General features: G+C 40.3%; 1 protein-coding gene and 1 long non-coding RNA gene across 4 annotated transcripts in view; both read left to right on the top strand.

The window, feature by feature from the left end:
• The first annotated feature begins 301 nt into the window (after positions 1-301).
• npm3 (nucleophosmin/nucleoplasmin, 3) lies at positions 302-8,095 on the top strand. Its single transcript, XM_054799709.1, has 5 exons — positions 302-468; positions 650-735; positions 805-924; positions 5,406-5,499; positions 7,507-8,095. The coding sequence occupies exons 1-5, from the start codon at positions 396-398 to the stop codon at positions 7,695-7,697; spliced, it is 564 nt and encodes a 187-aa protein (XP_054655684.1). The 5' UTR covers positions 302-395; the 3' UTR covers positions 7,698-8,095.
• A 1,126-nt stretch (positions 8,096-9,221) lies between these two features.
• Positions 9,222-13,097, top strand: part of LOC129193848 (uncharacterized) — a 23,860-nt gene continuing 19,984 nt past the window's right edge. For 2 of the 3 annotated variants that reach the window (XR_008573634.1, XR_008573635.1), the window contains exons 1-4: positions 9,936-10,040; positions 10,635-10,797; positions 10,900-11,014; positions 12,860-12,969. This is a non-coding gene — a long non-coding RNA (uncharacterized LOC129193848). Of the gene's footprint in view, positions 9,409-9,935; positions 10,041-10,634; positions 10,798-10,899; positions 11,015-12,859; positions 12,970-13,097 lie in introns of those variants that run through there. The other variant, XR_008573636.1, reaches the window with a different exon arrangement.

Below are 13,097 nucleotides of genomic sequence, written 5' to 3'. Positions count from 1 at the left end.
TCTACAAGACAACTACAACCCTAAACGGTACAAAATTTGCAAACTGCCATAAACATTAATTACAATCAATTTTTACTTCGTTCTTCAAATATGAAACTACAAAGAAAGCAAGACATTTAAAAAAAAAAAATCTGTCACCTTGTCGTGACAAACGTGTTTAACACTGTTTGTTCTTTCCTCTATATATTTCCACTCGTGTTTATTTTTATTGTTACTTTTACGCACGTGAATGTTTTGAGTTCAGAGGGAGCGCGCTGACAAAACGTAGAAACGTGTCGCGCGTTGATTGCGTCACAAACACGCGGTCGAATGCGACGTTATTTTCGCTCAGAAACTTGGTCTGCTTGGTAAAACGTGCGCTGTCAACAGCCGCCACAATTCGGCGCGTTTTTAGAATGTCTTTCACAGACGACGAGTGTTCAGATGTCGGGCTGGCTGGTGAAAAAAAGCTGCAGAGCTTCTTGTTCAGTGAGGACTTTAAAATGATTCGATTTTTAAATGTATTTTGTTGCTTAGCTTACTTGCTGGCGCGCACGTGGGCTTGTTAATGACATGTTCCATCTGTTTTAAAGCTATGCCTTCTAATTTCAAACTACTGTATACCTTCCCAGTGAAAGAACTATTATTCTGATGCCTGTGTGTTTTACAGGTTGTCAGCTCTCCTCCAAAGCGCCTTTTTATACCTTCCAGGGAGATGAAGAGGAAGACCTGGAGCACTTCATTGAGCTCAGAACGGTATGCTATCCGTAATTTCCAATAAGCATAATTTGAAAGGTCACTTTAATATCTCTGTGGTTTGTACAGATATGTCTGGGAGAAGGTGCCCTGGAGGAGAATAACGTGGTGGAGGTAACGGCTATGAACCATCATGGAAAGACAACGTCAGTGCCAGTGGCTAACCTTCACATCAGCTGCCTGCCAATGGTAAATGTTACAATCAATCAACTGTTATTGCAGTTGATTTTGAAGTTATTGGTGAAGACTTCATAATGTAATGTGATCATTGTTTCCAAAATACTATTGGTAACAGACAGTAAGTGCTGTAATTGTAGTCAGAGCTTTTATTTACCTGACCTGCAAAGAGGACTGGGTGTTAATTGGAAGCAGGCGATAACTGGAAAGATGCTGCTGTTTCCCAAATGTGAAATATCATTGGCTGTGTTTTAAATTTGCGCACTTCCATACTTAGCATTTTGAGTCGATAAGTTTGTTCCAAGTGGGATTATGATAAAAATGGATGGCGGCATAATGGCGGGGCTGGGTGGGGGTTGGGGTGGCCAAGGGCCCCTGGTGAGTAGGGGCTCCAAAAATAGGTTATATGTAGTATTCTGATCACCTGGTGTCAGTATTGTTACATTGATATATGATATAACATGACATTACAACACTGCATGGAGTCAGCCATGGCATGTCTGAAATGACAGTGAAAAAAGTTCTCTTGTTACACGTGGAAGTGGTATTTTTTTGGCATCTGCTATTGTCGTCCTTCCGACTTTGTTTACAACCCTTTCACTAGCGGCGTCCGTCTCTTGCCCTGCAGTAATCCAGTAACTTTTGCATTAGCAATGTCGTGTAAACAAAGGATAACAGGGGGAAAGGTGACTATAGGGGTGTTATTTCATGTCTACAGGGCTCTAGTAATGGTTAAAAAAGTAATAGAAAGTCAAACAGGTTTTCTATGCTGTAACTACAAAAATGTTTGTTTTATTAATACCGATTTCTACCTACTTTTGCGGAAATTCACTTATCGTGGTCTGGTCTGGAACCAAGTAACCGCGATAAACGAGGGGCAACAGTACTCCTTTCAGTGTGGGTAAATGTTTGGCTTTTCCGGTTGACTTGTGGTGTACCTAAGTATAAGACGCTACCAGGCTGAGCGTAAACGCTGACCCGCACCCACTGGATTTAAAGCAAGCATCTGGAAGCACGTTGGTTTTCGTAGTTGAAGGTAAAAATGAGCCGGACAAGAGCCAGACAATATGCCAGCCTTGTCATACAAGCTTAAAATATTTTGGGAACACGACAAATGAGAAACCACATAGCACGTTTCCACCCAAAGCAGGAGCGAAAAACAGCCAACTGAAGTTGCTGCCAACTAGAGAACCATCGAGCAGGTTATAACTACCCAACTCGGAAAAGTCTTTATGCTTGAAACACTTTTATTGCAAAGGTTTTTATTATTAAAAGGTAATGGAAGTAAATTAATCTGTTTCATGTTTATTTTAGTTGTGGATCATTAGAAATATGCTTTTAGTAGTACGCAGCGAATGAAAAGAAATCGTATATAGAAAAAATTATGCTTAAAAAAATTTGACAAACTATTGATCACAAAAAAAGATGCATCGATAATCGTTTTATCATCATATCGCAGGCCTCTGAATCGTAATCGCATCGAATTGTGAGGTGGCCAGAGATTTGCACCCCCATCCGAAACCTGGCGACACGGTCTCGATAACAACAAAAGCAGACATGAATGGATTAACAGCCCTGTGCAAGTCGTATGTTCTGTGTGCTTTAATATCGTCACAGAAAGTCTATGGCTCTTGTTAGGGGTGTCACAAGACATTCATTCTCGACAGAAGACGATTCACAAGATTGGGTCGACGAGACGAGATTTTAACATTACTTTTAAGAAAAGTACAGTGGGGAAAAAATATTTTCAAAAAAATCTGACATATTGCAATGTACTAATTTAATTTCTACTACGTTACGCTCTTCTGCACTCTTGTGTGTATTGCAAGCGGCGCCGCCTCCACCCACTGAGACATAGCCACCGTATGACTGACATAGCTCATTTTCATGCCGTTGTTATATGGAACAAATGAGCCAAGGTGCTGAAACCAACGCACAGAGTGAAACCTCTTCCTGCCTGTTTGGAGGCGAGAGATGAGGAAACCAGACGCACGCACATGGCAGTACGTTGGGGGGGGGGGGGGGGGGGGGGGGGGGAATTACCCAGGTCATTGTCTTTTATTTTCTGATTTATGTATTTATTATCGTCCCACAATATTTTTTTTTTCTGAACGACAAATCTTGTCACGTTTTAATCTTGCAAGATCTTGTGACACCCCTAGCTCTTGTGGATGCGGTGATCGATTGCAGAAGATGACTAATATTAGGGTGTGCCATGAGATCCACATTGTGCAATCATCTATGTCTCCATTGAAGAGATTATGCAAAACGATTGCAAGTGGTGCTCTCTATTTAATTTATGACCAGCATCTTGATCTGAATTGCTAGCACTTTGCACAGGAACCTTTTACATCACAAAGTACGACTGTTTGGCTTTCTCCATTCATATGTACCGTCCTATTACATCTGGCCACTAATGCAGGGACCTATGATTTTTTTTTTTTTTTTTTCCCCAAATTCTCTTTTTTTCAGTTTAAAATTTTTTGAATTCAGTTTTTTACCTTTTTACACTTTTTACCAATGATCTCAAAGCATTGAGTCTACTATGATGGAAGGCAGCATTATCATCTTGCAATACCTTGGTATTCGTGCTCAGCGCTCTATTTTCCCTTAACTCGTTTAATCCCAGCCATTTTTCAGAAGACAACCCCTTCAGTACCAGCCATTTTAGACTATTTTGACTGATCTTTCAAGGCACACAGCATATTATGTTCTACGGCTATACAAACACGGAACCTGCCAAAAGAAAGATTAGACTCCTGTCTTTTATCAGAAAAAGTTTTTCTACCTTTTTTTGTTGTTTAGATATTTTATTCATCTCCAAGAGAAATTCACATTTCCAGCAGCTCTGTAAAAATGTCATAATGATCTTAAATCACCTAATCACAAAATGAAACAACCAAGGCAAGAGATGAGAGAAAAATAAGAAAGAAGAAAAATACGAAAATAAAATAAGAAAATGGAATAAGAACATATAAATACGGAACAGATAATGTCAAATTTGTAGTGCAAAAATACATAATAAATAACAATAATACATAATAAGCTAGTCCAGTCGTGTGTGTTTTTATCGCTCCCCCTCTGTTGTGTTGGCTGGGGGAGGAATGGTCTGCTCAGCCATTCTGTTGAGCAGGGCAGTAATAGTAATCTGCCACTGAAACTGCTTGTCTGTCGGGAGATGATGCTGTGCATTGGATGATGCTGGTTGTCCATGATGCAAAGGAGCCTCTTCAGTGTCCTTGGCCCTGCCACAGATGTCAGGCTGTCCAGCGCAGTGCCAATGACAGAGCCTGCCTTCCTCACCAGTTTGTCCAGGCGTGCGACGGCGTCCTTGAGGCTGCTCCCCCAGCATACTACTGCATACAGGAGGGCACTAAGCTGCCACAGTCTGGTAGTAGATCTGTAGCGGTTTCTTGGATAAATTGAAGGACGCCGGCCTTCTGAGAAGGAACAGACAGCTCTGCCCTTTCCTGCACAGAGGATCTTTGTTGGCAGTCCAGTCTAGTTTATCATTCAGATAAACGGGTATTTGTAGGTGTGAACCACCACCACGGTCACCTTTTAACGAGGACAGGTTTTGGGTGTGTCCTGTTTCCCCTAAAGTCCACCACCATTTCCCTGGTCTTGGTGGTGTTAAGGTGCAGGTGGTTTGCGTTGCACCAGTTGATGAAGTCCTCGATCAGTTTTCAGTACTCATTCTCCCGTCCATTCCTAATACATCCCACAATGGCCGTGTCGTCAGCGTACTTCTGTACATGGCAGAGCTCCGAGTTCTATTGAAAGTCAGACATGTACAGGTTAAAGAGAACAGGAGAGCGAGAACAGACTAGACTAGAAAAGGGAGAAAATGAACTTTTTGTAAAAAGATATATTTCAAGCATAACTTTTACTAGGACACACATACTTTTTGCTTTTGTGACAGCTCAAATATCTATACCACAACAAACGACACAAAAGTTTATTTTTTTCCCCAAAATAACAATTTACAAATATAACACTATTAACAAATTTCACATTTGGAACTGAGCACGTGCATGTGTTAAAATATCTCTACAATGTGTAATTTTTTTGTGTGCAATGTAACAGCTGCTTTTATGCAAGCGCTTCCTCTTCCTGTCATGTCGTGTGTCTCCTTTCTCAGCTCTTATCATATGAACTTGAGTACGGATTTCCAGGGCCAGTATCATTTCACTTTGTTTGGTGTGGTTGCTAGTCAGCCATTTTGAACTTCAGCAGTTGGCTTGGCTTGCTGGCAGCTGGCAGCACTTTTAACTAGTTTATTTCAAGGAATCTTTACTTCTCCCCTGTCAGAGTTAAAGTTGAGGGTGTCAGCAAGCCGCTCTGATGTTGTGTTCGTGAAGTGTAGTCAAAGTACCAAAATGGTTCACATTTCTAGTATCGACAGCAGAGTTCTCGCCATGTACATCCTTTCCAGTCAACAACGGGGGGGGGAGTTGAAAAAGTTCTAGTTGAATGTTTTGTTCTTTCCTCAGGTGAGTTTGGGTGAGTTTGAGCTCAAAGCACCAGTCACCATCCGGCTGAAGGCTGGCTCAGGACCAGTTACCATCAGCGGCCTGCACCTTATTGGTAATATTTGCACAGCTTTTTTGTTTATAACCAAATTTGCCACATTGACCTTTGCTAGATACTTGGAATGTAGTCTGTATGGTCTAGCTTGTCTCAAATGAGATGACCTGATTATTAGTAGCTTACTAGGTCAAAGTCTTAATTAATCACTGAAATTATACATTTTTTGTATTACAGTCATTTATACCTTTTTAAAAAGTGATTTAAAATTTGGTAATGCACTCTTATTTATATACATGTATTCCCTATATTTATCAGATGTTTGCTACTAAATAATTCATTGATTAATGAATCACTAACTCTTAACATGCCAGAAAGTAATCAGACAGTAATAATCAGTGTTTTTATGTAAAATTTTGATTTTCAATAGCCAACATCTACACCACACCACTGTAAAAATGTAACCTATGACTAAACAGAACAAAATGTATATTTTTATTATGACCAAATTATGACATTAGAATATTTGATTTAGAATATTTTTTATATAACGAGCTACACAAAGCAATATAAAGTAAATGACAGAATATTAATTGCAATTCATACCTGCAGGGGGAGCTGAGGGGCGATATCACAGTTTTCAAAAATGAATTAATAAATGATGGCTGTTTTGTGGTTAATTATGGCCTGTTTGTCAAAGAATATTGAATATGGCCAAACATGGTAGCATGCATGCATGCTAAAACATACAGTGTCGCTCAGAAGTCAGTGAGGAAGCAATGGTGCTTTATTTCTTTGGACAGATTAAGAACAGAGCTCTCATTCAGTTTATAAAACCCACACAACAGTCTGTCATGGTGCACAACTAAAAACATCACATAGCAATGCAGCAGATAGACAAAAACAGACAAGACACTACCGCTATTTGTACAGAACAATAACAACTATGTAAACTAACAACAGTAATACCAGACTTCTCGTGCCCCCTTCTTCTCTACAGTGTGGTTCACCGTGATGTCGAAAGTGAGCGGCATGTCATCTATGTTGGTGATGTAGTTGGGCTGGAGGTGTTGGTCAGCAATGTTTTTCTGTAGTAGGAGCGGAGGATGATTTCCTTGTAATGCGCTGGATGTTGCTGCGCCACGATAGTCCTTGCCCGGATGTCACATGGTTTCACAAAATATACCTATATACCTACTGGGGGCGTGCCTTTAGCGTCCTCTTTCACGTCCGCATGCTGTCCTCAGTCACGTTCGCCTTTCCTCTATATAAGCAGCGTGTTGGCAGGAGATGCTCCCAGTCAGTCGAGCGGAGCGCTCATCAAAGTTACACGACACCACTTGCAGATTTTGGAACTCGGTGCGCACATAAGGCGCGCCGCATTATAAGGCGACCCGTCCATTTTGGATAAAATGTAAGACTTTTAAATACGCCTTATGGTTGTGAAAATACGGTATTATACTGGTCACTAGGCATCAGTAATGTTACATTGATAAGACATGACATTAGGTTACATTCTCGTAACACTGCGTGTAGTCAGCCATGACATGTCTGACATGATGGAGCGAAAAAAAGTTCTCCCAATCTGTGTGGAAGTGGTACGTTTTTGGCTTCTTACTGCATACTTTCCCACTCCATTTGAAAACCTCTTAAGTTTGGAATAAATAAATTGGAGGCTAACTAGTTAGCTTGGTAGCTTGCTATATACTATGAGTGGCAGCTGTCTCTTATGTCCCTGCAGTGATTCCGATTAGTGTTGCGCAAAGTGGCGTAAACAAAGAATAATAGGAGTTTAAATGTGACTATAGGGGTGTTGTTTCATGTCTACAGAGCTCTAATAACGGTAAAAACTGTTAAGAAAGTCAAACAGTTTTGCTACGGTCTAACTACTGAAATATTCAGTTTATTAATATTGAAACCTACTTTGCGGAAATTCACTTATTGCGGTCAGGTCCGCAACCAGTGAAGCGCGATAAACAAGGGACGACTGTATATCAATTCACAATGAAATCTTCAGCCACTATGCAGGGTGGAAGTGATTGACCATTTGCTGCCCTCTCCCTTCAGCTTCAGAAATTGAAGAATCCGACTTGGAGGAAGAAGAAGAAGAAGATGATGACGACGACGATGATGATGATGATGATGATGACGACGACGACGAGGATGATGATGATGATGATGATGATGATGATGATGATGATATGGAGGAAGAAGACATAAGCCCCATAAAACCAGCAAAAAAGAAGCACATGCAGTAAATCTTGATTGGCGTTTTAGGCTTCACATAATGATGCTTCAGGTAATAATTCAGGGGCCCCAGTGGATAACGTCACGACATCTGAAATTCCCCAACACTTTCACCATATTCCCAACACGCAGCTGGCCGAATCACTCAAATTGTCACTCTTGAGCTAAAGACGAAAGGACTAAACTCAGTGAACACCTGAGACTCACAGTTGTTGAATACAAATAGTGTTTTCATAGTAAAGTCATTGTGTGTAACGAGGATTCCCCACATCAAGTCACCGATTTACCAACACAAGTCACAGTTTTGTAGCTTGAAAATACTGTTGTTGTTTTTTTTCTATGTTGAATGCCAAATCATATGTGTGAAAGATTTTGTACTTTAATGAAAGCATAAAAAATATTGTTTGTCTTTTTTTTTTTGTTTTTTTTTTTGTTTTACTGTCATATAGACACTAAAAGTTTAACTGAGAAATGTCCTAAAGAGAATACACATGTTTAAATGCCTTAAAAATCATTTGTCAATCTAGTAGAAATTCCACGGATGGTACACAGGCTCTATTGAGTGGTATGATGTAGAAATATACAGTACATATAAAACAATCGCACAAATACAAATTAATCAAAATGCCAAATAGAAAGTACAAGCCACATGTTCCATGCTAAACAATGTGGCAAGCAGAGCAAAATTGTGGTATAAATATTTGTGCAACACAAAATGAAGGTAGCTGAGGGAGAAAGTGACATTTTATGTGAGAGGAAGCGTCCACACATAATGCCGTCATAGGTCAACTGTCAAATGACATGTTCCTTGTACAGTAGGTGCTCTACCAGCTTGTCTTTAAACTCAGCTAAGGTCAAAGATCAGGTTTGCAAGCTAGATTTTTTTTGTCATACACTGTATAATGATAACCAATATAAGATGCTGCAGTTAGGTGGGGTCGAAGGTGACGTTTGTGTTATTGTCAGGTTTTCCTGCAATTGCGCTGTACTTATTCAGTGTGTTATAGTTGTTAAAAACTGTATTTCTGTCTTTGTAAAAGCAGAAGTTTTGACCTGGCTCATCATCAGATGGTGGAAGTATACCCAATGGAGTGTCTGTAGTGAATGTGGTGTGGCTGTCACTAATCTACTATACAGACTACCTGCTGTTAAATGTAGTTAATGAGTTAAGCGTTATCATTTGGAATTTGTTTGCAGGGTTGGTGGCCTCTGCCGACATTACTGTGTGAATGTGTGTCTGTGTAAATGTAACACACTAAAAGATAGCAATACAGTGTTCCCTAGCTCCATCGCAGACTTTTTTGTGCTTTTTTTTTTTTTTTTTAAATACTGCTTATGAATGCTTTGCTTAGAAGAATTGCATTGTGGGAAGTGAGTCTCTCTCTCTTTCTCTCTTCCCTCTCGTCAGTCTGCACCACTCATTGTTGTCTGTGTCCTGATTGGCTGTAGACCATTGTCAATCAATCTCCTTCATGCTGCCCTGCCTTGTCTCATGCTAGCTTGCTAGCTTGTAAATTACTCTTCGGTTCGAAGGAGGAGGACTGCAACAGGAGGAGTACTCCAGCAATATGTTTTAACATTCATCCATCCATCCATCCATCCATTTTCTATGCCGCTTCTCTCATTAGGGTCGCGGGGGCATGCAAGGATATAAAAACGCTACAGTACAGCGGACCGGCACCAGGACGAAAAGGCACGATCACAGGAGTGAAATACGCGCGGGTGACTAATAATTTCTTGTGTCAGAACTGTAGGTTGAGCGTTAAAATTCAAATGGTTTGCACTTTAAACGAGAGAAATATGAGAAAATGTTATTATTCTTGGTAATAACCAAAATCACTTAAGTTCTTACATGAATAACTATAGCATTGTACTGCCCAAAAATGTAATTTACGAGCTCTTTTTGTTGTCCAAACAAAGGTACTTTTAGTTGACATTAGAATGAACAAGAAACTGAAGAAACACATGTGGTCTAATATTTTTTTCCATGACTATATAATAATTGTAAAAAAAAAATTAAGTTGGCTACTTTGCAAATTTCACTTTATGCGGGCTATTTTGGGAACCTATCCCCGCGGCAAAGGGGGAAACTGTATAACCATTCATTTTGTACATAAGATTCAGTATTCTATCCATTGAAAAAAAAAACAGTAGTGCAAATAATCATGTAAAAAGGGTTATGTTTAGTTTCTTATTTGTCATATTTTGTGGCATTTCTATGTTCTCAATGAGCTGTGATCACGAGCAGATCGTGATCAGTTAGCTAGCTATTGATTACTTTTGGCTCCACCGAGGAGGGGCGTCTCGGTGGTCACCAGCTGGGCAAACACTCCTGTTTTCAATTCTCCATTCAGGTAAATTGTGAGGATTAAATAGTACTTCAGATGTTTCATATTTTCTTGTAAGTTGTGGAACATGCATATATGTTTTGAAGTTGTGACTACATTTGTTTTCGTTTTAAATGCTAGCTAGAAAATCGCTTGGCTAACGTTAGCCCTTGCTTGTCGGGCAGGTTCAACCCGGTGTGAAATGGGGATTGGAGATTTATGAATGTGTCGTCCAAAAATCGGGAGTTGATTTGTGTAATTCTTCCTACATTTCAGTATGGCAGTGTGTAACACAAAGCACACAGCAGAATTTAGACGGTGTGTGGGCTACATAATGTAATAAGTCACCCACCATTACGTATTTTTTTTAAAGGTATTTTTTTTAAAGGTCCTTGATTGAATGCACTTTCCACCTCTCTGTGTAACAGGTGTCACTTCAATACAATTTTAAAGCCGAGTGTTACTATGACGACCGCTCAAGCACACCACTTTGTATTCACACTCAATGACATATACAGCTTTTCTCCCACTGAAAGGCCTTTTAATTTTAATCTGATATGTCAGTCACGTTAACGCACATTGCGGTGTGTGTGTGTGTTTGTGTGTGTTTAAATCCAACAGGAATTTCAAAGGCCTTATCAGATGAAGGTTAGCATTCTGAATGTGAGCTTAATCGTCATTCTGCATACTTCCTGCTCTGCGCATACAAGGAATGTCATCGTTTTCCTGTAACCTTGAACGCATTGAACTCAGACCGCAGCTGGAAAACGTCAATAATATTCATGTGAGACACCAGTTACACAAGCTAACTTCTTCCGAAGTGACTATTTGCTACAGTGTGTATATTTGTATGTTCTCATTTATGTTTTCTTCTTATTGTGGGCAGAGTTAATGTTTCTTTGCTTGAGTGAGTTTGGTGTGGAACCCTGACCGTAAGTCCATCAAACACCTTTGGGGATGAACTAGAGCAGAGATGACAAGCCAGCAGGACCCTCTCTCAGGTCAGTGACCTCACAAATGTTCTTCTGGATGAATACACAGAAGTTCCTGCACACACTCCCCAAAATGTACAGATATATTGTCTTCCATTTTCACTTGTGCAGTAACCATGTGCCATAACCATGTGGCCAGATACTTTTGTCGATATAGTGTCTTCCATACAGTCTTTTTTTTTATGAGCAGCTGCTGTTATACTGTAAATGGTTGGTAATAGCATACATGTTAGAAGAAGATGCCATAGGCTAAATCTCACAAACAGCAGCTGCATAACAGCTGACACTTCTTCATAGTAACGGCTGACCCAATGAAGACACACACACACACACACACACACACACACACACACACACACACATACCCTGCTACAGGCAGGGGCGTCTAGTGCTCATTCATACAGAGCCCCAACACACCTGCCAATACACAACACAGCTGTCAAGTGCATCACCCTTTACTGTATACTGTACATGACCTCAAAGTGCACACACACATACACACGTGAGGTAACATAGGATAGCTGATTGCACGCGCATTCATTTGCACCACAGGATTCAACTCGCACCAAGCCCAGACAACGCGGCCCAACCCAAACACACACACACACACACACACACACACACACACACATGCATGTATGCTGTGAGGTTCGACTCCTACCCTCCAGCTCATTACTGTGAGAACATCATGTGATATGAAGCCTGCAATGCAATGAAAACCTGCATGTGTCTCTGTTCTGTTTATTATGACTTAGTGAATGCTGTCCTTTATGTTTGTTGTCACATTTTTGATTTGATTTTTGATTTTCAAATACATGTATAGCCGAATAAATAGATGTGAAATAATTAATTAAAATGTAAAATCATTTAATAAATTCCATTAATAAACGCATGTTTAATTTATTATATATTTTATGACCAGCATAATTATTCATGATCAATTACAGTGGTGCTTTGGTTAACGTCATTAATACGTTTCAGAAGGTCCGACTCAAACCAAAACGGACTCTAACCAAAGTAAATGTTCCCATAGAAAATAATGTGAATCCAAATAATCCATTCCAGCCACCCAAAAATGTTCATACAAAACACATTTTATAATATATCAAACTAAATATCAATGTTCTAGAACCAATAAACATGTACCTTGCCAAAATAAAAAATACAACAACCGCTGCCAGCAATGACGTCACGGACGTGAGCCGGCGAGGATACGTGTGCCGCGAACATGCTACGGTAAGTTGAATGCGTATGTTTTGTTGTTGGAACCAGAAATGAGTGAATGTAAAATGAGACAGGCAGAAACACCGAGTGTTACCCTCGATGTGCCACCTTGTTGATAGACTTGCACGGGAAGTGGAGATGTGTATGCATGTACGCATGTACTCGTGTGTGCACAGCAGCCGTTGACGGAGCCATACCTCTGAAATGACGACGGTCTTCTCTTTAAAGGGGACCTATTATGCTTTTTCTCTTTTCTGACCTTAAGGTTGTTACAATGTTGTATTCTTGTGTTAAACGATGCCAACGCGTCAGATAGTGAGGTTTGCGCATTTGGAAGTTAGACCTGAAAGAAGTTTTGGACGGCTCTGCATGCTGTGTTTTAGAGTCATTTTTAAAACCGAGAGTCACTGATGTCAATGCAACCCGGACCTTAAATGGGCATGCCCAGGCAAATGCTGGAGGCCTGCCCTCCCCCCGCTCTGCTTCGCTCTGCTCTGTTCACCGTGTTTGCACGTATGGCTCCGAGGAAATGTTTGTTCGGGTGTGCCTAAAGAGGCAAGCATCAGGCATAAGTGGTTGGAGTTAATGATTCCCGACCAGCAAAAGAAAAATATGCTCATCTGTCAACAGCACTTCACACGGGACTGTTTTGTGAACATGGGCCAATATGAAGCTGGACTATCCAACAAACTGTTGCTGAAGTCAGACGCCTTTCCAACGTTAATTCGGAAGAGCAAGCTGTAAGTAACAATTTATCAGTGTCCTAACTGTGTTTATTTTTATTTATTTTTTATTTTGTGTAAGTCATCGGACAAAAGCGGTTCTCTGTGTAGCATTATAAAGTGTGCATACAGTGAGCAGAGGGAGT

This window comes from Dunckerocampus dactyliophorus, chromosome 14, assembly GCF_027744805.1.
Source record: "Dunckerocampus dactyliophorus isolate RoL2022-P2 chromosome 14, RoL_Ddac_1.1, whole genome shotgun sequence".
NCBI lineage: Eukaryota > Metazoa > Chordata > Actinopteri > Syngnathiformes > Syngnathidae > Dunckerocampus > Dunckerocampus dactyliophorus.
Note: the sequence above shows the minus strand (reverse complement) of the source record. Positions and strands in the feature narration are given on the sequence as shown.

Bases quoted from the DNA above. Each gene is read 5' to 3' on its own strand.
- npm3 (XM_054799709.1), top strand. From the start codon at position 396: ATGTCTTTCACAGACGACGAGTGTTCAGATGTCGGGCTGGCTGGTGAA. The intron at 736-804 runs GTATGCTATCCG...TGGTTTGTACAG, and splicing joins ACTTCATTGAGCTCAGAACG to ATATGTCTGGGAGAAGGTGC. The intron at 925-5,405 runs GTAAATGTTACA...TTCTTTCCTCAG, and splicing joins ACATCAGCTGCCTGCCAATG to GTGAGTTTGGGTGAGTTTGA.